This window comes from Haemaphysalis longicornis, unplaced genomic scaffold, assembly GCF_048455015.1.
Source record: "Haemaphysalis longicornis isolate Haplotype H1 unplaced genomic scaffold, Haemaphysalis longicornis Haplotype H1 scaffold_9, whole genome shotgun sequence".
In the NCBI taxonomy this organism is placed as follows: domain Eukaryota; kingdom Metazoa; phylum Arthropoda; class Arachnida; order Ixodida; family Ixodidae; genus Haemaphysalis; species Haemaphysalis longicornis.
The window spans coordinates 117,342,542-117,369,729 of record NW_027526460.1 but is presented as its reverse complement, the minus strand read 5'-3'; the positions used below and the strand labels follow the sequence as shown (position 1 = coordinate 117,369,729).

The window sequence follows — 27,188 nt, the reverse complement described above, 5'->3', positions numbered from 1 at the left end:
GCGTCTGACTAAAGGGCGGCTGTGAAGTGTGCTCGCCTATGGAAGTTGTCCTCAGACAACGACACAAAAGAACAGAAAAATTGCCGTATGATGATCGAAGATGTATGTCTTCGCTGCATCTAATATCCACAACAATGTTACCTCTAATTAGCCGTTGCGATTTCCAGATTGCACGCCCAACACATACGCCATGATGACGAAAATTTCGTTGCCTTACGGGATGGCGTAATCGTGACAGACGTACGATTACACACCGCGATTGGAATAGTACTGAACGCATTTATACTAGTTTGCTGTAAGCAGCTTGTTCCAGGATTTTTACTTTATACGCATACGCAATGCACTCACTCAAACGAGTGCGCGCGAACATAAAAATGTGCAGCTGCACAGCGACGTCGCAAAATGAGAACCGAACCAGCGCGCATGCATTCCCACCTGTTTTCAGGGAGTGTAGGCGTAGAATTTTACGGGTGGGGTTCTGCCGGATGTTTTGTAATCCTATAAAATATATGACTTTCTGTAGGTGCTGGGTCAAGGTTTCAAATTTAACGCGTTGTGGAAAGGTAGCAAGCGCTGCTTTGCGCACAAAGGTCACAAAACTATCAGCTACGCCTAATTCTTTTTATTTCGTGAAACATTTCGGGAAATACAATGTTTACCCAATACACGTGAAGAAAGCTCAGAAGCGGCACTTTACTGCATAGGAAAAAGTGCGAAAAGCGATAATAGAGTGACTGCTGATAATTCATCGTTAAGGAGAAAAGCAGATTTCAGTTTTTTTGCATTTTTGTATACGAGTTAAAAGGAAACAAATCAGCAACAACTGTAACTCCCGTGGTGTGCCAAAGAGCGCTTTCCTGTTGCGAACACCGGAAATTATCAAAAGAGTGCGCGCCGGGTGAAGGTGAAGTTCAGTCGAGAACCATAGCATCCAAGTAACGAACGTCAGCCTATACCGGTGGAATCATCCGAAGGAAGACAAGTTTTTTTACCTCTTTTATCAGCTTTTGCAAACCGCAGAGCAAGTATTCAATTTAAAAGCGGTTTTTTGACCACAGGATGGCTTCCGTTATCGAGTATGTTGTGTTTGGCGTCCTGATGGCCATCAACTTCGGACTGGGACTCTACTTCTCTCTACGGCGCATGGCCCGGTCGGCCCATACTCCGGTAGAAGTGTTCCTCGGTAGCAGAGCATTGCGCGTGATTCCCTTGGCAGCTTCGGTTGTCGCGACACTGGTGTCATCGACGGGGGTGGTGGGATTTACGGGACACTTCTATGCACATGGATTCCATCTGTTATGGCACGGGCCCACCTGTATCGCCATGGCACTCGTCGCCGGTCGCCTATTTTTGCCCGTAATGTATGGAATGCGTGTCACGTCCATTTTCGAGGTGAGTCTCTGAGTGTGCTGTGCATATGACCGTGTGAGTAAAGTGGATAACGTAGCTATTACTACATGCTTATTAGCGGTAGCAGCGCGCTTCATTGCTTTTTTTTCAGAAACCGAAACAGTAAGAAGTTGTATCTTAATGCCCGTATTCCTACTTAACAATCAGGCGGAAGTCTCTCAGAACACATTACTTGGTATGAAGTATTTAAGCTGACGCATCAATATAATGAAGGGCCACACAACACCAGAAAACCGACAGTTGAACTGCTGCTTGAAGGTGCTGCGCATTAGCCATCTATAAGTTGTTTCTTTTTCGCCTAATTAGTGCGTAGATACGGGCGTTGTAAACTTGATATATTTGTGAAATTTCACCACTGGGAGCCGTACAGTCAACTTCAAAACATTATTTGTACATGTCACGGAGCTCATGGTGTCATGAAGTTCTGTTTTTCTATTACCATGTCGCAACTGGGGCCAGGGTTCTGTAGTGAAATTTAGAAGAAATAGTTTAACTTTTGACGGTACTTTTTTGAGCACTCGCACCAAAGCTACACATTGGTGTGTCGTAGTGGAAGGCTGCTCAGCTGTCTGTAGACCTTCTACATGCGCAGATGGGCCAATACACGCTGGTTTTCATTTTTCAATTGTATTGCAAAAAGCGGCTCTCCTTAACAGGATTAAAGCCCCATCGTCCGGATCTGCACCACAAGTCCTTAGCCATTGAGCCACCACGATGGGTTGTTTTGTATCCACACTTGAAATAGTGTACACCATTTATTATGTTTCTTCATTGGGACGCCGACATGAGTTGTTTATCAGAATTTCTGTCGTTGGTTAAGCTTGTGGAAGTCGTCAGGTAGAGAAGGACGCCAACGAGATGGAGCAACGTTGTTCTGCCGGGGAAATCTGTCCTCCATCTTCAGTTAAACCTTATGGCTACGGAATGGCATTGCACAGCTTAAACCATAAGATCCTTTATATCCGCGGGTTGAACTATGGACTTCTTATTCTCTCGCCAGAGACTACTCAAACATGTAGGCATCCGCAAAGTTGGTTAAAACTACTCACTGCGGACTGGCGGGAGAATTGGCTCTCGATGTACGGAATGCTAGCTTCCTGGTTAGCTTCTGAAGTTAAACCGCTGCGCTAGCATAATGGTACATAAGGATACTGCAGCGGTGCTCCAGTGCGTACGATCGCCAGCTGCCGTTGACGGACAATCTCCAGCCCCCACAGGGCTGGTGTCCCTGACATCTAGCACCAAATTTGGTCATTTTCATTAAACGTTGATTTATCGGTCTCTCCAAAGGCGATGGCTTTGGGACTGAGCTACCACAGTTGAGTGCTGCCCACGCGCCGCCAGTGCGGCGCCTGCCACAAGCAACAATTTAACGGCGGATCCAACTTTGGGTTCACGGCGCCGAAGCGTTCTGACATGTCCCGCCGCGCATCTCCTTCGGCAACTGCGCCAATACATGGCCTAACTATATATGCAGTGTAATGCATACATCAGTAGACAAACGCATTTTGTTTTCAGGTAAAGGTTGTCTAAGGAATGCGTATACATATCAATTGTGGTGTTAGTGCTGCATTTCAGGCTATTTTATCGTTTGCTACGTTTCTGATTTTAAGAAGTGTTTAAAAGTGCGGCTTTCTTTGCAGTACTTCAAGATGGCATGTTTATAACGTCACTCTAGAGGCGGTAAAGAAATAAATGGACTGTTCAACCTGCTGTCAAAAAAGACGGCCAGCAACAAAGCGGCTTATCCTTTTGAATGCTTACAGTTGAAACAATTTTCTTGTGGTGCCATCGCTGCGTGCATAAGGCATGCTTGAACAGTGGCTTCAATCAGATTTTGTATGTCCACCTCGGCGACTCAGCGGATAAGGCGTGGTGCTGCGGAGCACAAGGACGCAGGTTTGATTCCCGGCCGCGGCTGCCGCTTTTCTGATGGCGGCGAAAAGCAAAAACACCCGTGTGTTACAGATTTCGGCGCACGGTAAAGAATTCCAGGTGGTCAAAATTAATCCGAAGCTCTCCCATACGGCGCCTCATCGCCGGTGTAGCGTCGGCGCGTTAAACCTCACAATCAATCAATCAATCAATCAATCAATCAATCAATCAATCAATCAATCAATCAATCAATCAATCAATCAATCAATCAATCAATCAATCAATCAATCAATACTTTTGGTATCAGCTTTGCTTCTTATGCGGCACTTGAAGTCCTCACTTGCTCTCTAATATTTGTTGTGGCGTAGTAGCAACTTTGAGATCAAGAGGATCATGCCTTGGAGCTCCTCTACGAGCTGAGTATCCAGAGAGTCGAAAAACGTTATGACAGGCATGCGAACAAATACGTGTTGCAGATTTTCTTGTAAACTATACTGGATGTGGTTGAAATTACAATATTGCTTTACTCTGCAGAGCTAGGTTCTGGAGAAAATGCGGTACTTTTCCATTTTACGGAAATTTAATGTTGATGTAGTATTAAAACCCCAAGCTTTTTTTTTGCCTGCTACCCGTTCCCTGCGAGATTAAGTCAAAGGCCCATCGCGTAAGTCACATCTGTTTTATACTACGTTGCTGCATTGGTAAAGTCAGCAAACCAATAATCAGAATATACGCGTGCACACGTATAAATGTCGAAAATGTTAGGTTATTTTATCAAAGGTATAAGAGGAGTGTAACGAATAGTAACTAAAAGAACACAAGCATGTTGTGTAGACGGCCATTCCTAAAAAAATGCGGATAGTACATTGCTTTCGCCACATGCTGCTTCACAGAGAGATTATGTAATAGTTTCAAAACTGTAACCCGTTACCGATAAAATGTAGTATCTTGGTGGAGTGTCTGCGATTTTGACCCAGGTCTAGAACATTTATAGAACCGCATTGAATAGTTCTTGATATGAAAACATGGTAATCCTACAAAATAAGAATCTTTTGATGTTGACAATTATATAGCAACTTGTGCAAAAGGTTTGCATTTCCGTTCCTTTCTTTACAATAGATATGTGTTGTTGGTTGCCTTGTTTTAAATCAAAGAAACATGGTCGTTCTATATTTTTTGGCATGAACTTTTGGCAACACGCTATTTACTGATGCATCGTATACCTTTACAGTACCTTCGGAAGCGGTTCAACTCTGCCATTTCATTAACAGCGTGCGTAACCTACATATTTCTCACGGTAAGGCCCTGGGCACCTTGATTGATGAAGAAATGTTCCAGAACAGTTAGCGTGAAGGTCTAAGAAAAATAGCAGACAAGTGAAATCGTTATTACGCATAAACCGGTCGGCGAAAACTATGCGTATTTTTGTTGTTTCTTTTCCTCGGGCTGTGCAGTACAACACGTAATCGAAGAATCGACCGTTGATATTCCTACGCACGTCAGAACAAACGCCTAAAACGTGTCGTCTAGCAAAGTTGGCAAATGTACACTTTATTTTCTGTTATTTTTTATTGTGTGAGCGCCACGAAAACATTCCAAAAATATTAATTTTACACTTTGTACATCACCGGGTTTCGAAGGAGACATGGAATCGCAAAAAAGATGTCGCTTTTTTATCATGCACTAATAAGTCATCCAGCAGTCTCGGCTAACAGAGAAGCTGTAAGGCTTTCGAAGATGTGCAATGTGGAGGTAGTGATTACCTACTCTAGTTTAAAGGATTTTGTTTTGCGTTTATTAAAACAAACTAGTACACTTACGCTAACGTGCTCCAACCAGCATTCATGATTTTGCACCACAACCTTCATTGCTCCAGCGTAACTGTACAGACTCCAATGTTCCGGATGGGGGTTACGTCGTAAACCACAGTTTTCGGGCAGTGGCAATCCAGGGAAGCCCTGAAGGTACGGGCGAAACGCATTGCCGCTGTGCGCCTTCAGAGAGTCGGAGTGCGTTCAGCAACTGCGCACGCCCCGCCTAGTTAATTAGCACTAAATGGTGCAACACCAGTTAAACATAAGTAGTGCTAGGAAGCTTATCTGGCCCAATCTGTAGTAGTAGAAGTAGTAGTAGTAGAAACCACTGTAGTAGTTTCTGTGCCAACATACCGCACAAGTAATATTTATCCTATCCGGCCTTAAAAATAAATGCTGCTTTTAGTGACTGTTTGAGCAGCGAAAACTGTTTATACAAACCCGTTTATACAAAAAATATTTGAGCAATCTCTGGAAGCAGGCTGTCTTCCGGATGATTGGAGTGTGGGAAGAATTATTCGATTCTTTAAGTCAGGTGATAAACTTTGTCCGGAGAATTACAGACCAGTATCAATCACTTCGATACCATGCAAAATAATTGAACACGTAATTTATTCGCAGCTTGTAAAATTTTTAGAGGGCAATTCTTTCTTTACTGTTTCGCAGCATGGATTTCGTAAAAACTTTTCCTGTGAAACGCAACTATTATGTTTTATTCACGATTTGCATTCTATTCTTGACACCGGCACACCCATTGACACTATCTTTTTAGATTGCTCAAAAGCGTTTGATAAAGTACCTCATGATTTTCTCATTTTAAAATTACGGAGTCTCAATATAGATGATAACGTCCTCGCGTGGGTGATTGCTTTTCTCAGTAACCGTTCCCAATTTGTAACTGTTAATAACTTTGACTCGCCCAGGGTCCCGGTTGGCTCTGGGGTCCCACAGGGCTCTGTGTTGGGACCTTTGCTCTTTCTTGTCTATATAAAGATTTGCCTCTAAACATTACTTCTTCAGTCAGTCTTTTCGCAGATGACTGCGTAATTTATCGGGCAATTAAAGGTCATTCAGACGTTCTAGAATTGCAGGCAGATATGGATCGGGTTCAGAAATGGTGTGAGACTTGGGGCATGACGTTAAACGTTAACAAATGCAAGTACATGCACGTTAACCGTCACAGCACTGGTGTCAGGGCGTATCAAATTAATAATGTTCTTCTCGAAACAGAAAATTCGTATAAGTATCTGGGTATATACATAACTTCTACATTATCTTGGAAGACACACATTGAATATATTGCAGCTAAAGCTAATAGCACGTTGGGCTATCTTCGAAGAAATTTTAATCAGGCACCCGTTTCCTTAAAACTCTTACTTTATAAAGTATTGGTACGTAGCAAATTAGAATATGCGGCATCTGTCTGGGACCCTGGTCATAACTCGCTTATCTACGAATTAGAACGAGTGCAGTATCGGTCAGCGCGCTTCATCCTTTCTAATTACCATCGCACCTCGAGCGTCACATCAATGAAAACCACACTATCATTACCCCTACTGTCTCTTCGCAGGAAAGTGTTTCGGCTGTGTCAATTTCACAAAATTTACTTCACCAATCCATTACTCAGAAATAGATTATTGGCACAACCAACTTACGTTACCACTCGCATTGATCATCGCCATAAAGAAGGAGTTCCGTCAGCGCACACCAAGTGTTTTCAGGAGTCATTTCTGCCAAAAACTTCTGTATGTTGGAATCATCTTCCACATGATATCGTTGGTATCAAAGATGCTGCTTTATTTATAGTTGCTGTCACTAATTTTATTTGTACATAGCCTTAGTTCAACCCTGTAGCAAGCGATGTTACTTGATTGCAATTTTTCTGTTGTATTTTGATTTGTATGCTGTACACGTATGTATGTACCCACTCCCCTCTGTAATGCCCTCGGGCCTTGAGGGTAACTGAATAAATAAATAAATAAATAAATAAATGGAACACCAACAAGAACATAGGTTTGAAAAAAATCCCTTCGGTGCCCCCTTAAAGGAGCCATGATGACAAAATACAAGTTGTGTTTATCAGAAATACTGCTTAGTCCCGATAAAAATGATACCAATATCATCGCAATCTTGGAGCATATAACGGAGATATTAAAGGAAACGTGTGAAGCAGTGGCGACCCCCTAGCCAATCTCCCGCAACTTTTTTATGACGTCACGGAACCTTGTTTGTGCGATTGGCGGCCGCCTAACTGACCTGTCGCGACGACGCATGAATGGACGTCTGTAATAGGGCCTCTAGTTCCATTTGACCGCATCACTTGAATGCCAACGTGCAGTTAACGCATTGAAAATTAGGTTTTCTTGTCGGCCCATGTGACGTCCTTCTTGCTCATAACACGTCACTGTGGTGCAAAATTTGAACGTTTTTAAATACTTGTTTCGTTTTTTTGTTAAAAACATATTTTGTGGCTGTAATGGAGCTGAGTGAGATACTGAATCCTAGTTCTTTCAAATTAAATGAAGTTGTACTTTCTCTTCATGGCTCCTTTAAGCCTACTTATGTGTTTGGCAGGCGTGACAGAGTCTAGCCATTATCAAATACTTCTTACATGATACATCTCTTTCTACTCTTTCGTTCTTTCCCCTTTTGACGCAAATTACACCCACATCAGACTGGTAGCAATTTTCCTGGAGCTTCCACAATGTCAGAGCTATTCGTCGTGTGCCCTTGGGGTACCCCTGTGCCATCACGTGCAGTTGTCAGGCAGCCTGCACAATGGTTATAAGCAACATTTAGCAATTGGCCAATTTTGATGGCAACCTGATGGCAAGCACCGTGATGAAAGTGCACATAGGGTGGGATGAGCGCCTCGAGAAATACGTTTTGACATACACTCATTAGGTAAGATTCCGGTCTCCGTAATAACAGAATTTGAGTGACCAGGGCTGAATTCTCAAATGACCGACGGGCTTCCACATGAAGCGAGGCTGCGTTGGCATACGAGTGCAGGTATTCCTTGTTTCCGAGATCTGACGTTTGGACGAGGAACTGTAGAAAACACTTATCTTTTTCTCTGCATGATATGCCATTGTGCCCAAAACTAAGCGCAAATGGACACGCCCTGTGATTGTCGCTTTGCGCGTCAGTGTCACTTCGCGCATCGCTTTAGACTCGGGAGTATGCCGTGCAAGGGCACACGCTATGTGTTTTGTTCAGTTCCTCCGCCACCCGCAAGATCTCCAAACCAAGGAATGCATGCAATTGTATGCCAACACCACTTTTTTCATGAAGATGCCCGTCGTTTGACAATTAAACCTCTGCACGCGATACAGTGACGTCCTCTCGGTGTATGTACTGAAGAAAGAGAATTATTGAGGAACTGCGCGCCCTCATAATCAGCAACCGGGTCACCACCGGCATTTGAAAGGGGGATATCTGAATGATAATATTTTTATGGTGTGGCATTTCTTATTCTGGTATTGGTTAACACTCTTGGAAAATCACGAGGAAAACGTTATGGCTGTTGGTTGAATCTTAGCAGAGATTGACCCTTTTTTTCACTTCAAATTGAATACCCTCTACGACTATCAGCTTGCCTCTACAGGGACTTCTTCTTTTAATTAAGTCGCCTCACCTTATGAATGCACCAAGGTGTATGCACCAACTGTACCAGTTACCCAAGGCACATTGGAGAATAGTGCAAAGCAACGGGGCATAAAGATGGCAAGAGGAAAAGCGCTTGTTCGGTTTGTTCTCGTTTATCTTTACGTCCCGTTGATTCGCGCAGTTCCCCACTGAATAAACCAAGCCACTATAGAATGGAAAGAACTTAGTATCACGAGTACAAATTTATTGTTCAGAAGCGCAATAAAAAAAACTCAAGTTAACTTCGACTGCCCAAAATAAGTATTTGTCAAGAAACGTTTTCTGCAAAAATAGACAAATACTGGTTATTAGGAGGATTGTTTGGAGCGCTATTCAAGCTTTCTTCTTTTAAATACCACGCGTTTTACTCTGTGAGAATGTCGGTATTACCGTTATAATGACGTGAGTCGAAAGTTTACCAAAGTGCATTGTATGTAAACAAAAGCGAGAACTATTTATTAGAAATAGATCCAGGACCTCTGCCTTAATTGCGAAACCTTGCGTTGGCTTCCTGTATAGTTGAAACGACAAACATTCAACTAGAAAAATTTCGCAGCCAGGTCGATAAATATTAACAGACTTGGACTGCAAACTGCGCGCTCGTGTTAGGTGGACCATAAACAACAAAATTTGCATTACTAAAGAGCGCGCATTTAGTCGGATTACGAACTATTGATCGTTTGGATAAAGAAAGGACGGATATTTAGAACTTTGATTTTTCCCATCCTGTTATGTTAACGCTTCTACTTAACACTTGTATTCTTAAGTAACAACGCTGGCATTGGCGTTTTTGTAGTTATACTTTACCTCTATTCTGTCTGAGGATTCTTTTAGGTGCAGAGCACTTTAGGGGTTTGCCTTGTCATCGTAGCTCGTCGGTAGAGCCAAGTAGGGCCAACGGCGCTACGTCGTAGTCACCGCAAAAAAAAATTCGACAGCAAAGCACTTTATATAGTCATAAGCGTTCTAAACTCTCGAACCCCTGGCGCTTGTCATACATCTCTCCGTTGTTTAGCGCAAAAAAAAAAAAACTGCAGGTAGACTTCAGGCAAAATATACGTAATTAACCGGCAGCGCCCGCGTTCACTTAGTTAGAAAGGCTCGTTGCGTTGGTTTTTTTTATGGTAAGCGAAAAAAGTGGCGTGCGACGCCGCCACGTGCGGGAGAAAAAACGAGCACAAAAAGAACAGAACTCCCGCTGCCACAGTTTCGGGCAAGGGGGGGCTCGAACACTAGGAAGGCGGGAAGTTTGAAATACGTTGGACAAGCCGCCTTTGAAATTATCAGGAGAGGAATGAGAGATGGCTGGGGAGACCGTGAGGGGTGGTGAAAGTGAGAGGACAACGGCGCCACGGCCCATTATGGCGAATCACTGCTCTGCACTTCCGACGGCTTTCACATTGACTGGAACAGCTTTCATTTTTGTGTGGATATCTAGGTGGATATGCTGATTCGCGGATATGTGAGGGCAATTTCTGCAGTTTAGTAGTTTGAATCACTCCTGGCCTTACAGCATGTGTTTTCTTACATGTTTTCGCTTTAGCATGACGTGTAAATGCAGTGATGGAATGATTGACTGATTTTTTTTTCGTAAGAAAGGCAATCGTTATCGAAACCCGGTTTGTTCCTTGAAGTGTGTAATCACTTGGCGCTCTCTTGTTTATGAATGGGTCGACGAGCGATTGAAAATTGCCTGCCCTCCTGGCGGGATGTAGGAATCTCAGATGGGAATAGAGAGGGTATATCCCACTATACATGGCGAACTGTAACTTGTACATGATGTTTGCTGTGTTGTTCTATCTCTTTGCTTCTTCGGGCAGTCGACAAACGTCTGCGATTAATATGGCTGATGTATTTTCCGCAAGCTAAATTATCAGAGCCATTTCTTCCTTTTTATACAATTCCTCAAGAATGAACTTCCCAAACCTTTTTTGTATTTTTCGTGTCTCACACAACGCCTGCTGTATGAAACTTCAATGCGTCACTCCGAAAAATCAGGTAACCAACGAACGTAGTGCAGGGACTTCCACGTATGCATACAAATGATTTCCGCGTAAGAGATGATGTCTTAGAGGATACGCACTAATGCTGTATGTGGTCCTGGTCTCATAAGATGGAGAAAAAGTACAGCCTCAAATTTTATTTAGAGAGTTTGCGGAAACAGAAATTACCTTTCCTGTAACTTTTTTTTCTGTTTAGGAAATCGTTTGCGAGAAACAGGTTGAAATGTCATCTGTAGATAGAAGCACGGAGGTGAACTAAAAAACCTTTTCTACTAAACAGAACGTAGTCGCAATTTTGGTACGGCACCGACAAGCAAACAGCCAACGATATTTTTGGCACTCATGTATCACTTACATGCCCCGAAAACAACTAATGGCAAGTGTTTGTTTCCAGCAAACCCTTGGTGCATTATCCATTTTCGCAGCAAGCCTGACAATTTTTACAGGTATGTGTACAGCTAATACTCTTCACAAATGCGTTGGATTTCTGCTATCGTATCCCTGGCAAAAAATTGTGCAAAATAGAAAAAACACGTCAACTAAGCTTTAAATAAGACTCATGGAAAAGAGCAAATTCGCTTAGCATTCACACCACATCTAGGTTCTACTCGTAGCGTTAAATGTCTGCATCTGAAAGTCATGAGTATCACCTGCAGCAAGGAGCTGCTGGGCGTGTAGTTGCAACGGCTAGATTTTTGCGTTTGCCGCAGCTGCTTCAACAGCTCATTTCGAGGACATGTAAGAATTGTATATTTTGAAGTGACTGCTGCTACAAATACACGAAGAGAGCGCTTGCGCGGTTTCATTGGTGTTCTTGTCGTCTAGCAAGAGTAGAAGATAATTAACCGTCGCGAACGCTTTATGAATGAATGTGTATAGCTGGAAACGATAGTGGAAATGGCCCAGTATATAATAAACATGCTTTGAGGCAACAGTAAAGGCACAATACTGGCCTTCAGCAACAGTTGAGATCCTGTGTTTGCATACAGTCCCCTAGCCCGACCCCGTCATGCATGCGTAACCGTCTCTTGCCGCTATAGGAAATTAGATAAATGTATCAAAAATATTTTGGAGTCACAGTTTTGGTGAGGTCAGCGTCAGGTGAACCGGGGTGGTTTCCCCTCTGCGATGAGACATATTTTAAACATTATGACTTGGGGAAGTAGTTAAAGAAATATAAGACTTAGGAAAAATCTCCCAGAACCCACTTCTCCGGTTTCAGTGACGTTTCAAGTGCACAATTAACAATTCCAGTGGAACGCAGGGAATAATACAAATAGAACAAATCATGTCACAGCCGAGTTGAAGTTGTTTCAGTAGAAGTCTACACTGGGGCGAATGCTTTGAGAGCAACTTTGGTTTTGAAGTGTGTGCACGCTTCTCTTTTAAATATAGGACGTAATTGCGTATTTTTCAGCTTATATGGACAGCCGCCTTTTCTTTCCTGTCTTGTTGTAGCATTTGAACTTCCCCTTTTATGGTGCAATATACTAATTGGATTCTGTGGAACATTTTACGCTGCCCTGGTAAGTACTCTAAAATATTTTCACTAAATTATAAGCCAGACAAGACCTCGACGTGCCAGTATTTTCTGAAAGTGCGTACTGTATTAGACAAAGTAGTGCGATACTTTCTCGTTAACGTAAACTCGAATGCTTTTGGACCATAGTATCACTGCACTATTACTTAATTCTGTCTGGTGCGTTATCTAATCATGTGATTTAAAATATGAACACGGCTTATGTCTATACTATTTCGACTGTAACTTCGCGGCTCGTGCTGCCAATAGTAACCTTTGTGATGGATCGCGGTATTATGCGAGAATTGTTTTACAGCGAAGCCGCTAGCCTCTGGTTGGTTGGAAAATTTTGCCGTAAACAAAATTCCAGGCGGGACCCAGATGTTTTCGTCCAAGACGCCCAGCGCATGCGTCAGGCTACTAAGGCATGCAGCATCGAGCTCAGTATTCGTGTTAAAAAAAACAAGCACCATAACCGCGTGATGGATGATAAGGCGCCGGCACCCGTGTGTTCTGCAAATTATTAGGTTTGCAGGTGATCTCGAAAGGGCGGGGCGGTTGACGTAATTTGAGGGCTAGCGCTTGCGTCAGGCTAGTCATGACCAAGCAGTTCTCGCCCAAGACGCCGAGCGCATAAGGCAGGACCCAAAATGTTCCGCCAGAGAAGCACAGTTCATGCCGCAAACCCTACGAGATATCAACGAGCATTTCATAACCTCCCCATCAGCATGTGTGGTGGTTTACAACAGCTTCACTGGACATACAATTTCGCCAGGCCGGATGGCGTCCAAGTATTCAACTGTTTTTTACACTGGAAACTGCATTAGTACTTTGTTTCTTGTGGCTTGCTCCTTGTTACCCTTGCTGTTGATCTCGTTCAGGGGAAGAGAACGTCCTCAAGCCGCTATACTGCGGCTTTTCTCCCCTTCATCTCAGCGATGGCGTGCTAGATATCTGAAATAAAGTTGAAGCTGCACGTGAAGCCCTCTTACAAAACAGCCTACACCAGCATTAAAAGCAGGCAACTTATTTTGTAAGCTACCTACGCCAGTATTTAAAGAATAGGCGATTCTCCTTAGGGTACACCTCCATGAAATTGAAAGAAAACTGATTTTTCACTTTTAGGATGTCATCAAGTGATACGCCACACACTGTTTCCAAATGTAATTCTTATAACCTTCTTGTTTACTTTTCCCCCCAAAAAACAAGGGAGGGCTCAGAGGCGTCGTGTGGACTGACTGCATGCAGCTTATCTTTATTTTACTGGCTCCAGCAAGTATCATAACAAAAGTCATCATCGACTCGAACAGTGCCAACAGCACTATGCAACCCCTCACAGACTTTGAAACAAGTGTATACATCGCCAAGTAAGTTACTTTTAAATGTGAACGCTTGGAACGTTGTTCTAGTTTTCCGGTGCTGAAAACTTCCCCTCTAAAAAGACCAAACAAAAACAAAGTTTACTTCGCACAGTAACTCCCCGAAACTCCCAGAGTAAGAGGCGAACGCGTCAGCACCCCACTAAACTAATTTTAAACACGAAAGTATTTAAGTGTTTTATTCCCGGATACACAAACATTTCCGTGACGTCATAACCGTCACGGAAAGGACGCCAGTACAGCTAAGCAAGCGGCCTGAAACGGCTGCAATCCCGCACACAGGGTCTTCCTATGAGGGAGGTACCTTTAGTACTGAAGAGTTCGTTATACTTAGGGTTGTTCGTTTTCGCGTTTTATATTTTAACACTAAGAGTTTTATGCCGGGATACACCAAGATTCCACTGACGTCATATTCGTCACGGCAAAGACGCCAGTACACCTTTGCCGAAGCGACCCACCAGCAGGACGCTGCTCGCCATGCACACTTACAAGACCGGCTACAACCCGCAAGTTATGTTCAGCAGCAGATTTTGCTGCACATGCCGATTCCTATGGCAAATGAACCCACAACAGTTTTCATTACCTTCTGCACAAACGCTTACAAATCAACCAAACACTTCTGCGTATTGTGCACCACCTCAATATTTGTTAGTATTGTTCTCCTCTTTAAGGCGCAGTGCGGATGCGGCCCCAATACCTTTGTGCATACCACTCTGCATTTTTCTTGCTAAAGTGTTCATAAAGATTCACAGTCCCCATCGGCTAAAATACCTACCCCGTGGAATGAAGCCGAATGACAGATAAGGTGATCATCTGAATAGGGGATAGTGACGTTGTGTGCGCCAGAAAAAGAAAACGGCAGAGCAACGGACCCGACGGCTCAATGAAGAGTTTATTTCAGAAGGAGCTGCAATGTCTACCAACGTCTTGCAAAAACTTTCACCAAGACCATTAGCTCTCCTCGCTTCCTCTCCTTTTAAATCAGCTGCTTCCAAATTTTACTCGACGATGCCGCGTGTTCTAGGGGGTATTTTAGCGTGTTTCCAGAGGTGGAACAAAGTTTTGTATGCGGTAAAATTACGTAAATTCTAACTGCGAGAGTTCTTCAACTGAGGTCGGCACAATCAAAGTTCCAACTATCAAAAGTTAAAAACAAAACCCGTACAATGCAATTGGAAAGCAGTGGAGCAGGTCAGCAATAATTTACTAGAGAAACTCTGAGATTGAAGGCTACCCTTTATCCTTTAATGCGGGGGCCAGTACTTTGTACTACAAAACTGGAAAAGAGACGGGCGGCATTCTATCCGGGCCCTGCTTCCGAGAAATGGCCGCACTGGTGCCTCGTCCGCCCCCCCCCCCCCCTCGTGGTCTGGTTCTAGGCGTGTAACCTCATGATGCCATCTGTGCGCAAGCCGCACACCCTAAACGTTCGTTCACGTCGACGTAGTTCTGAGAGAAACTTCTTTATGAAACGCGCGGCATGGGTGTATTTTATTGCTTTTACCAGAGTTACTTCTCTCCCCTTTTTTTGATGTTTTAATGGAGCGACGCTGCCTCGTGTCTATGTAGTTGGAGCGTTTCTCTAGCCGTGCACGAGACCCCAAGTTGCCGGCGCTATGTCGAGTAGTTTGACTAATCCGGGGCGGAACCTACTCGAGTCTGAATTAACGCGGTTTATTGTACATACACTTCCATGGGAGCTCGGACAGAACAAATCGTACAGTTCACATTATCCATCAATTAGAATTGCAGCGAGAGGACAGGGCATTCCCAACATCGCCACTAGCCCGCACCACCACCGATCGTAAAGGGGAATATTAGTGCTCAGGAGAGCTAAAAAATGGGGAAGCGAAAAGGGGTAATGCCGAGTCAACTGAACCTCTTCTTCAAAAGCTCCAACTGATGATAATAGATGACGGTATGCCAAAAGCATGGTAGTGATGATGATCCGTGATGGTGCACGGCAGTAGCGTTGTTGGGGAATGTTCCGTCGTCTTCGCTACAGAATAAGTTAATTTCAAATTAGACAGCCCTCACAGTACGTCGTCCGGCGTCACACGTAAATATGTCACACGTTACACGTGCCGCGTCACACGTAAACACGTGAGGAGAATGAGGCTTCCCAGCCCCCCAGAACTCCGATTCTGAGGAAGCTGTAGCGCATGTGTTAGTGGCCTATTTGTTGAAAGAGGTCGCGCCAAAAGGTAAAGAAAAAAAATCAAAGAAAAAAACTGCAACTTATAAAGAAGCAACAGATGACCACTACGCACAAAAATTGGAAGAAAAAGACTCAATAATGATAGACGCGTAAAGAAGTTTTTTTAAAGTATTGCTAGGCGTTCGCCTTCAAAGCAATTAAGGAGACCAGAGTGCCCCAGAGGTTTCAGGGGGTGTTTTTTTAATTACTGCGTACACCTTCTGCTGTTTCTTCGGGGGTTAGTTCAATGACGTTGAACTGATAGCCAGGGGCCGTGCTTTAGATCCGAGTTCCGATTGCCCCTTCCATACACAAAACTTCAAGTACGGCGTATTTATGCCCTGTTGACTAAACGATTTGTTTAATGATGTAAACATTTTTATTAAAACTTTATAATTCAGAGATTTTTGAAAAATAGGTGCCCCATGCTTGCTTAATTTCGCTTCGTCAAGTTCATTCATAGAGATCGGGTTTTTTTTTACACATTAAATTTATCTTTAGGTGTACGTCCATCGCAATCACAAATATATTTTTAAATTTCGATTACAAACCAAACACATGGCCTTTTGGAGCTCAAGAAACATCGAAAACTTGTGTCAACAAGTGGCGTTCTGAGGACTGTCTGTTTCTCGCTTTCAGGTGTTATTGAACTTTAGTCAACTAAGCCAAAGAAATGTATCGCCCTTACTTCTATGATTAATAAAAAAGGTTTCTGTTTTTTACTTCAACCACCAATTTTGACCTTACGCACGACGAGAACATCTGGTCGGCTTTAATAGGATCGGCGACGTTTTCCATGTACAGAGTCGCTTTGGACCAAGTAGTGACTCAGAGGTTCCTGGCATCACGAACGCTTGGCGAGGCACAGAGGTATGTTTTTTTAATAATTTACACAAGTTATGCTTGGACCTACGTCTGCGTGAAGATAAATCGAGTTGTCGAGAGCCGAGATTGGATTGTGCTCGGCTTTTCAATTCTTTCGTCTTTTTATTAGGTCTCGTCCACAACGTGGAAATTATTGACCCAACTTTTTAAAATTTCCGCGTGATAAATTTGTGTCCTCAGGCCAGTCTGGGTTGAAGTTTTTTTTACATGACACGGCACATAAAGTTGTCCTAACAATAAAATCAACACGGGTAGCAAGAATGACATTTATGATAAACGACGTGCTCCGCCCTCCCAAAGTTGAAAAATTACAGCGTTATGTCAAAGCATCCAGAAGATATCCTGAAAGTGTTGTAGGGATTTGAACACCCCACATAGAGTCACTTCTACGGTTAGGTTAGCTGCAAATCTCTATAATACCGTAATTGTAATTATTAAAGTAATGCGTCTTGCTCGGCTTAAATTATTGTACGGTCATGTTTCTTTGGAGCCAGTTGAGGCTATTTATTACTGATGCACAAACATAAAAATAATTATCTGCGCTTTCCTCCGATATTCAAATAATTCTGTACTGCGATAACGATAACACCAAATCTAATACTCGTCACCGACCATAAAGCATTGCTTTGCACACTTCTGTGAAAACGTGGAAATCCCGACGTCACGCTAAGAAATCGCCACTACAAAAAGAACGCCGATAAAAGAAGACATTGGAAGAAGACATAAAATAATGTTGATTTCTTCTACTTTACACTTTGGAGGAAAAAAAGCCATTTTCACGCACGTTAAAACTACTGAAACAGCGGAGGTGCCATTGGCACGCTCGCGGCCGCCTCACGCCAAGGCGGTGGTCACTCACAACCCCCCTCCTAACCCTCCTAGCCGTATGTACGGGCTCGAAGCTGGTCCATGGAGATTTGGTAATTACACTTAATAGAGTGAAATAACAAACGGGTATTATGGTAAACCTGCTAGGAGCTCAAATAAAACCAGATCAATCTTTACGAAATTGAAAACACTATATAGCAAATACTCTCGATGACAAGAACCAAATAGTAGCAGTGGTCATGTCGCCCTCACACTAGCGTGATCGCCACGCAGTTTAAATTCGGGTATTACAGCTAAAACCACATTTACATCCCAACAAATTTTTGTAGGTAATAACAACATCTATGTAGGCTTTCTACAGCTTCAAATTCGTATGTTCTTTATAATAGTTATGACGCATAGATAGCGCAATTTTTTGAATTTTTCTTCAACACCGATTTTGTTTTTCTACTCAGCAGTAAAAATCTTATGGAGGCTTCAGTGTAAACACCCGTAAAATGACATGGTATGTACTGAATATAAACCATAAAAAGCTTTATATTTGTTACTGCTCAAAAGATCAGTCAAAACACAATAGATCACTCACAAACATTTGCAAAAAACGAGCAAAGAGACACAAAAATGTCCCATATTAGGCATTCACGTGATATGAACTTCTTGCTTTATTCTGAACTGCGTTATGTCTAGTATGCGTCATAAAAGAAGAGCTTTGATAACTCTACCTATGTGAGCAATACGTTGGAATTTGCAGTTGGAATATGGAAGAATGAAGCAGAAATAAGCTTAAAAATTTTTGAATTCTGCCTTCTAATTTCAGAACGATGTTATCAGGTTCCCTGCTTCTTGTCGCCGTCGGCTGTGTCCAAGTTGGTATGATACTCGCTTTGGTATTTTGGTATCGCGGATGTGACCCGCTACTGTCCGGAGCCATCAAGAGCCATGACCAGGCCAGTTGTCGTTTTGTTACATTTTTGAAATTGCAGAAAGAAAGCCAGTTGCATAAGGTCTATGTTTACTGTTATTTTATATTGGGATTATGTCGCATTTTATTGGTCATTTGTGGATTTTCGTAGTGCGTGTGGTAATTGTGCCCTATTTTGGTCATTAAGATGAATCCGTGTTAATGGTGATGTTTTCATTTTAAAAGTGCATGTTTTTCGGGTAAGTCTATATTGTGCGACGGAGACGCTTTCGGACTGAACCTGTGCTGACAGCAATACGAAAAACCCGACCATTTTCCTTTTGAAGGAGGCTGCATTTAACCTATCAGGAAAGCAATAACCATATTTTAATTTAATAAAATATTTCCCTTTGTGTAACTCTGTTTCAAAAACATCCTATTCGGCAACCTTCAATTTAGATAAAAGTAAGTTGCTTCTAAAAACTAGACCCGACTTTCGAAGCTTCCAGCGAACTGAGCAGATTCGATGAAATCATGTTCTTTTTACCTCCTAGCATGCTCGGATGCGCACTGACTTTGCAACGTAAGTGTCCGGCATATGCCCCTCAAAAAGGTTATGTGCTGCTTCGCTTTGTGTACGCGCACTGAAATTCTACATTGTAGTATGGGTAAACAATTTTTTTACTAGATCTAAGCTCCGACGTTTGGTTCTCGATCACAGTAGTGGCGTTTTGGACCTCCTATTTTTACAGCGCGTGCTAACTTCAACCTCCATAGTTTAATCCCTTGTCGCTGCCCAAATGCAGAAGTCAAAGCTGAACCTTTTGATATTCACACCCGGTGTTGCTTTCTGTAAGCCTCGCTGTTAATGACATGCTTAACGCCATATCGATTTACATCCAATCTTTAACTCACCACATTAACTCTGGAAAACTCTACTATTCTGTATGTTTTCATCTGATGCTACACTTCGCTCACTGTGAACTTCGTCATTGCCAGTAGTCTTATTACACTCATCTAATTTTAATAGTGGAGTATAAGGTTGACCGTAGTGACTCTCTTTCACACAAGCCAGTTTTTTAATGAAAGTCGGTGGCACTTGTCATAAATCGCAACTGCCCAAAACACTCGCTGAATACTGTTTGCTGTATGTGATTTGAAGCAGGATTTAAACAACAAAACAGGCTCGTAATGGAATTGATGCAAAACTTTTCTTCTGCAGATCTTGCCTTTTTACGTAAAAAACCACCTGGTTGGGTTCCTCGGCTTCAGCGGGCTGTTCCTCGCTGCTGTCGTAAGTGCGGCTACCAGGTAAATACATTCCCTGTCGTCAAAGCTGATTTATGGCTACGACCAAGCAAATAAAGCAGAAATCTCTTTTAGCGCCAAAGGCACACTGCTTTTCGAGCTGAAAAGTGTTCGTTTTGCATATGTTGCTTTTTGCGTGTTTCGCGGTCATCATTGCGGTCCTATGTGACCCTACATCGATCACCTTTTGCGCCCACAGGGAATGTCATTCTGAATGGACTGAATGGAATGCCGTTCTGCGCCGTGACACGCACGCCCCTCAATTTGCATATGCCACAAACACCAGTATGTTGACTATAACTAGTTTCTTGCGCCAGTCGTCGCACGCATCAAGAAATGAAACAAGATCCCATTAGTTGTACGGCGGAGAACTGACGCTAATGGTGGCTCGACGGTTACCTATCTCTGCACTGAAAGACTCTATATCTTAATCACCGAAACTATTTCGAACTCCTAGACGACAGACATACACTGCTCGTGTGTCCAAGCATAGCTGCTTTTAATGTCCATTTCACAACGCTGTTCCAATCACGAAGGAATGGCCAAGGTAGAAGGAGGCACGAAAAAACATCGCGCAATTAGCTGCTGCTATAGCTGCTCCGCGCATATAGCGGAGCATATAGCTGCTCCATGGCTCTTGCGGTTGCTTTACTTTCGGCGGTTTGTGTAGTACCTAGTTAGAAAGTTCGTAATCACGCTTGTACTCAATTATTTCATGCTGTGCACCACACGATGTTGCGAGCTTTGTCCTCATACTAGTTTTTCTTTTCTTTTTGCGTCATCTTTGCAGCACAATTTCTTCGATAATCAACTCCCAAGCTGCAGCACTCTACGTTGATGTGGTATCCCAGCATTCCAAAAATCTAAGTAATCATGTGCGTTTGATAACACGTGGGCTGGGTAAGTGATGACTGATTGTTTTCATTCTCTGTACATAATTAATCGTCACTACTGTAGTTACTAAAATAAGGACTTCCTCAATGAGCGAGCGTTTTTACGTTTCGCCCCGTTTTACCCCACGAAACTCCGACATTCCCTTTTCCCTAGTTGCTTCTCTTCCTTCTCAGTCGGTTTCTGCCACGAATAACCACTGTACTGTTTTTAAGGTTTTCTCCTCACAACCGTGCGGTGCAATCACCGCCTCGGTCTGAATGCGGCGCACAATTCTCAGCTATGCCGTGGTGAGAAAAACGACGGGTAAAAGTGGTGAAGAACTTGCTACCGGGCAATTAATATATAGTTCAGGAAGTATAGTTCAAGCGAAATATTCGTGCGCTCTAGAACTACTAACATGATTATTTTTCTATACTTCATTCAGAAGGAAGACTTTCAGAACCTACGTGGACGATGCCATGGCGGGGCATGCTGGTGGCACACACGCGTAATTATTCGTGTAATTCATCTAATAAACGCGTCTGTGAATGACAAAATCTTATAATATTGTCACGAAGCCAAGGACGACGCAGTTGTCTTGAAGAAGAAACAAATTTATTGGAGCGAACTTGTGCTCCCCTAACAACTCAAAAGAATACAGAGGCGGCGAAGCAGCGGTCAGCAAAGTGACTTGCGTCGGCGAGCGTCGCAGAATCGAATGCCGAGGCGTCTGCTCTGCAGGATTTTTATCTTTCGGCGCGAGTGTTTCTGGAACCGTCGATTCACATCCAGAACATTGTAGATAACAGACGATTATTCTGGGCTAGCGACGTTAGGGCGAAACAGTTTGCTTACCTGAATGTGATAGCCCGTGCGGCATTAAAAATAAAGAATGGAAGACGCGCTTTGCTTGGAACGCAGATAACACAGCCGGGCATGGTCCGGCAGTAAAAACAAACAATAAATAAGCAAGCCCATACATGGTTCGCGGCAATATATTTTAGCGTAATGTCAAAATATCGTATTTTCTACGGAGACAGCGTTGCAGATCACGGTGCGAGTAAATTTCCCCAGGCTGTAGGCATACAACTAAGGTCACGCATATAAAAAAGGCATGAATTACTTCGGTGCTGCTATTTGTGGCCGCCGAACATGCGAGGGATTTTAAAGTGCGTAAACGCGTTTCCTTTTGCCGGTGCATTTCCTAGGCGTTGACGAACATTTGCCGCTCGCGTCCTCAGAAGTTTGTTCAATTTAAATGACTTCTCGTTGGTTAGCTCGCTCAGCTTCATTCCTGCAACAAATGATGCTTCCTTAACCGAAAAAAGCGATAGAAATATTGAACAATCATGCACTCCTCCGTCTAACGACGCCGATGGTTGAACGGCAAGCATTCTCATGATAGATTCTTTGGGTTGGCAACCCCTTTCTGCGAGTACAGTCGAACCTCGTTATAACGTAGTAGTACAGGGGCAGTAAATTAAGTTCGTTATATCCGATATTCTCGTTAACCTTAGGGGAAGCACGTTTCGCCGAAGGGCCAGCTTGTAGGAAGAGAAACACAGCAGCTAAATATGGATTTTTATACTCAAGCCTTGGTATCAAAAACAGCCAATTTCTGTCAATGCAGCGTTTGCAGGAGCAACACCGTTCCTGCCGTTCCTTCGTGAACCTCACGAGTTACCGTTACTGTTACACCGACCCTTAATAGAATGATTGCGTTTCTCCGTTCCTCAAAAAAGGAACTAGTTCCAGGAACGCCGTTCCTTGGAACGCCGTTACGTACAACAGTGGGTCAGCTTCACCGCAGTGATAGCAGAGTGACCGCCGGTCAGCTGTGCGCCACACATCCGTCTTTCGAACCGGTGTAGGTGGAAATGCAGGTTCTGGCATGGGCCACGGCTGCACCGGTGGGGTTGGCTGTCGGGATAAGACAGTCGGCCAACTTGCGAAGTGCTGACGCAATGCTGTTGCGTAGCTTCCCGGCAGCTCTTGGGCTGGCGGCTAAGGAGCAGGAGGCGAAAATGCTTGGTGCAGCACCTCACGCACAATCCTGGCCAGAGACGGCACCGGATGTAGAGTTGCAATTACAAACTTGTATAGCTCTTCGTGCAAAACCGACTTGAACATTCTCGCAAAGAGAATGTTTCGAAATAAAATTCGAAAGGGTGAAAACAAGAATCACTTCTTCTGTTCAATTTTCCGACGTACATTTCGTGACACCACGTGACACAACGTATACACGCTGCAGGGGTGGGAAATTTGCCTAAGAGTTCTCTGAAACACTTCGACAGGTATAAGTACGTCTCAAGCGATTGTATGCAAAACTTTGGCTCAGCACACGGGATATTAAGGCACGAAGTGTAACTCCAACAATACTAGCAGGTTTTTAATACAGCTTCTGGCCGTATTCGTTGCAGTTGCACATTCGGTTCAGGGGTTGTTGGTGTGAAGGTATGAGCTGTTGCCCAATTTTCTGCTTATCTTCGTTTATATTCCGTAAACTAGAGATAAAAATTTTAACAAATTCTGCAAAATAAATGACGGCACCAGCCATCAGCCATCGCCCAGGTAAATTGCATGATTTGTGTCTACTTCCTTTTCTAGGCAACTGCACCTCCCTGGCTGGAAATGCCTCGAGCAACAGGATAGATTGTTGGCAGCTTTCTTGCTGTTTCTGATAAAAAATCATAAATTGCTGGATAACAAAATAGGGAACGACAGCTTTAAAGAAGGAGACTGTTTCCTTAAGCACAAAACAATTCAGTTTTAGTGTCCTCGTTCTATGAATAGGTCGGTACATTCATTTACGCTGAAGTGAAAAGGAATAGATAAATTGCAAGTTCTCTCTACGGCTGGCACACGCGTTGGCTGACAAAGATACTTACTACCGTCCTTTGAATTTCAAAAGGAAATCAATAAGGTTACTGCTCTAAACGCAAACTGGCCCCGTACACTTTTGTATATGCTGCTGCGGGTTTCTAGACAGCTCAATTGCTGTGACAGAGCGCAAAACGATGTTCCTATGACGTATCTGGGGTTTGGAGTGAGGCCGCGGAATGATGGTTGTACCTCATTCTAATGGTGTAATTTTTTGTACTTACAGCGAAACCAAATACCTCAAATGAACATTGGTTGGTTGAGACGTGTGGTTGAGTTTGTGCTATTTTTTGGTTAATATAGATGCATAAGCATTTTATGTGAACCTTGTAGCAAGAAATAAGAATCGCAGACAGATTCGCTCATTCAGATACGGACATGGCGGTATGATTACAATATCTAAGCATAAAGATCATTTGTGGCTGTAGTCGATGTCTTCGTTCCTGAACGCAAAATCGGATCGTTTACTGTTTTGGATATAGACGGGAAATAAATATCCCAACGTAAGATATAAAAGCAGCAGGCTCAGTTTGGCCAAAAGTGAACTGAATGTGGACCATCAGCCAACTTCACTGTGTTTATTTAGTTTGGTTTCGGTTCGATGAATGATCGGTGGTTAGAAAAGGTAATCTGGGTTTTATTTGCAAGTGCTAGGCTACAATGACACACTATCGCAGCGCTTACCGAGATCATTCGGAACATATTTCTGTGCGCTTTTGGAGAAACCCCTGCTCTTGTTTTTATAGCTTTCACTCTCGGAGCCATCATGACCCTGTACAGCTGCGTGTGCGTCTACATGGGATCCCTGACCAGGGAAAGTACCTGCCTCATTTGTCATTTACGGATTTACGCTCACAGCCTCTACCGAGCTTCTGTAGTGATAATGGCTGCACATGCGACCTTATTTGACTCGCGTATGTGCTGGAATATGCTGTAACTGTTGTGAAGTCGCCGCAGTGTTGCAAGCTAAGCTAGTTGGTACAGATCCGTAATAAATAGCAGTGCAAAACACTGAACCACGAACACGCAACGAGAGGACACAAACGAGAGCTATTTATGTTCTCCCCTTGAGTGTTGTTGGTTTAGTTTTTTGCTCTGTTGTTTATCATGTCGTAAGGTCGCTTTTTAACACTCGCCACCTGTAGTGCCAATAAATGGTCATTTCTTGGGACAAGTATTGCAAAAATAATCTCTATGGGGAGGTACATGTACGCCTGTGCATATTCTGATGCTTTTTTCTTTCCTTTCTGATCAACAGGTCGTAGTAATGGTTTATTCCGCCGCAACGGGCCCTTTTGTGGGTCTGTTTATACTGGCCGTGGCGTTTCCCTTCGTACACGCAAAGGTACGTGCATTGTGTTTAGGGGAAACCGGTCGTCTGAATATGCAACCGCCCAATTTTGAGGCAGTCCAAAAAGAAGTGTTCAACCCACATTCGAAGAATCACCTCCGATGCAGTAGAAGCTAGCGACTGGGATATATTGCCGACATGTCCAATATATTGGTCATGCAATAAACATTACGCCCCTGAGGAATAGGCATTAATCTACGTAAGAGAAACTTCAGTTGCAAGCCGCTCCGAACGCGTCCTTGAAAAAGCGCTTTTGGAAGTAGTACCCCGTGCCGACTACGCCACATGCTGCTCTAACAAGGCCTGAAGAAGTTGTTCTGATTATCCCTTGTGATAGTAGTGCTCACGACGCTTCTCGTCCCATGGCGTCGCTTACGTGGTCAGCACGTTGCTTAGCCACCAGCTCCATGCTAAGTCTTCAATTTTGCTTTGTTCGGGGAGCGATGCGCGGTCGTTCACGCTTTCTTTTGCGCCGCGAATTGGCTCGGTAGGTGGTACTCCAGGAACTTGCTTGACTTTGGCTGAGCATAAAGGTGAGAGGGACGCTATTAGGTTTTTTCTGTGTTTGAAGCAGAAGTAATAGGCTCCATTAATTAAAATTTGGGCCGCCACCCTTGATAAAAAAGTTTCACGCCACCGCTATTATTACGTCCGCTAAACCAACTGTTGCGCACTTCTCCGGAAGGCCCGAAGTGGTGAACACGCGTTCCCACTGTGGCGAATTAAGGGACAGAAAAAAGAAAGGCAACTTGAGAGCATATGAGACGCCTTGGGCAGTGGTGGCTATGCGGTATGCGGTGAAATTCCGCGTTGAGAAACGTGAAGCGTGAGAGGAAGAGGTAGGCACGGATTTGATAGTTATAGCCCTAAAGGATTTGTACTCGGTGCCAGTTTGGAGACTGTTCAGCAGAAAAGTTCTATGAGGCGGCGGGGTTACGTTTGGCGTGACTGACAACAGTGGGACCGAATTTATGGAAGTAGGGGGCAGATAATGGGGGTGGCCAATAGTGGGGTGAGAGAAGCCGAGAACTTGTGCCCATGGCCCTTAAGGAAGCGCACTCAAGGCAAAGCTTGGAGGCCGTCACATATATGCCACTTTCTTCACAGGAACAGAGGCTTCTTCTCGGGTCCATACGACGGTAGTTAGGGTAGTTTGGTATTTGATTAGAGTATTTATGCCTTCCGGCTGTACTCTTGCTAGGTGGTTGTGTGGCCGGGCTTGTTGCCAATCGACGATGACAGGTGAGTCTTGAAAGTGCAAGTGAATGTCTATTTTGATAGCTGCATGAAGAATGGTGCCCTCTGTTTTGGTGACTGCAACGGTAAATCGAGAAAACAGGGTCATTGGTGAATGTCGCTGAACCTGTCGCTGAAATGCGTCCCGTACCGCGACGCATTTCCGTTCGCAGGCGTCTGGGATTTCGTGTGCGTGTGTTCCTATCAGGACGCATATGATACAGTTAATATGTACTACCAAAATATTGCCCAGATTGGGAAACCGTTAAGTGGTAACTGTAAAGAATTGGGCATGGGGCGGGTTTAAACCGCACAGATGTTATGCCAGTAGGTCTGTGTTGAGGAAGGGGATCCCGGGATATGCCCTCACTAAAGCGCTCTTGAACGACCCATACTTTATTTTCTACTTAATTATGATCTTGGCACGCCGCCTTCTTTCCTTTCTATACGCAAACCGAGATCCTCCCCTACTCTGCCGCATGCATTGTAGATCAAGGAACTCGTGAAAGGTCATCTGGATTGTCGTTTGAATCAAACCCGAGTGTAATCTTGGAGACCCGACACATCGGTTCATCTAGCTTGTGCAGTTGAATAATACTAGCTAACCATCAGGACGACGCGGAGGGCTGGGGCGCGGCGCGTAACAAACGTCGTTCTTCAGTTTATCCAATCAAATCTATTCGGCCATATGTGGTGGCGTACGCAAAACGGTCAAGAAGTAGGGAGTGAACACGGTGGCATGTGTTTCGTTCTTTGAAGTTATGTTTGACTGCTCAGATTAGTTGAATGGTGTAAAAGAGTCGAACATGATGATTTCCAGTGGAGCATGTTGGTATTGTTAGAACTGGTGGGGGCCGAGGATCAACCGCTTGCGGGTTGGGGAAGAAAATACCCCGACCTAGAGCAGGCGGAAACCCAGGTTAGGCTACGGGGTGCGCGATAGAGAAACGATCGGTCAAAAGCTTGTTGCAGGGTATATTGCTAACAGCTTGGTGACCGTTTGTTTATTTAAAGTGATAGATCGCCTGCAGAAAAGCCACGGCGGACAAAATAACCAAAACAAACAAATTCAGCGCAAATA

At 43.7% G+C, this 27,188-nt stretch overlaps 1 protein-coding gene across 1 annotated transcript in view; it reads left to right on the top strand.

Moving 5' to 3' along the window:
• The first annotated feature begins 897 nt into the window (after nucleotides 1-897).
• The window catches only part of LOC144153380 (sodium-coupled monocarboxylate transporter 1-like), a 56,345-nt gene continuing 30,054 nt past the window's right edge, over nucleotides 898-27,188 (top strand). The window contains exons 1-11 of the mRNA XM_077685034.1: nucleotides 898-1,392; nucleotides 4,517-4,582; nucleotides 11,145-11,196; nucleotides 12,209-12,276; nucleotides 13,479-13,636; nucleotides 16,554-16,715; nucleotides 18,376-18,505; nucleotides 19,682-19,770; nucleotides 20,558-20,667; nucleotides 24,267-24,353; nucleotides 24,786-24,865. Of these exons, the coding sequence (XP_077541160.1) occupies nucleotides 1,060-1,392; nucleotides 4,517-4,582; nucleotides 11,145-11,196; nucleotides 12,209-12,276; nucleotides 13,479-13,636; nucleotides 16,554-16,715; nucleotides 18,376-18,505; nucleotides 19,682-19,770; nucleotides 20,558-20,667; nucleotides 24,267-24,353; nucleotides 24,786-24,865 (1,335 nt within the window). The 5' untranslated portion in view covers nucleotides 898-1,059. The remainder of the gene's footprint in view (nucleotides 1,393-4,516; nucleotides 4,583-11,144; nucleotides 11,197-12,208; nucleotides 12,277-13,478; nucleotides 13,637-16,553; nucleotides 16,716-18,375; nucleotides 18,506-19,681; nucleotides 19,771-20,557; nucleotides 20,668-24,266; nucleotides 24,354-24,785; nucleotides 24,866-27,188) is intronic.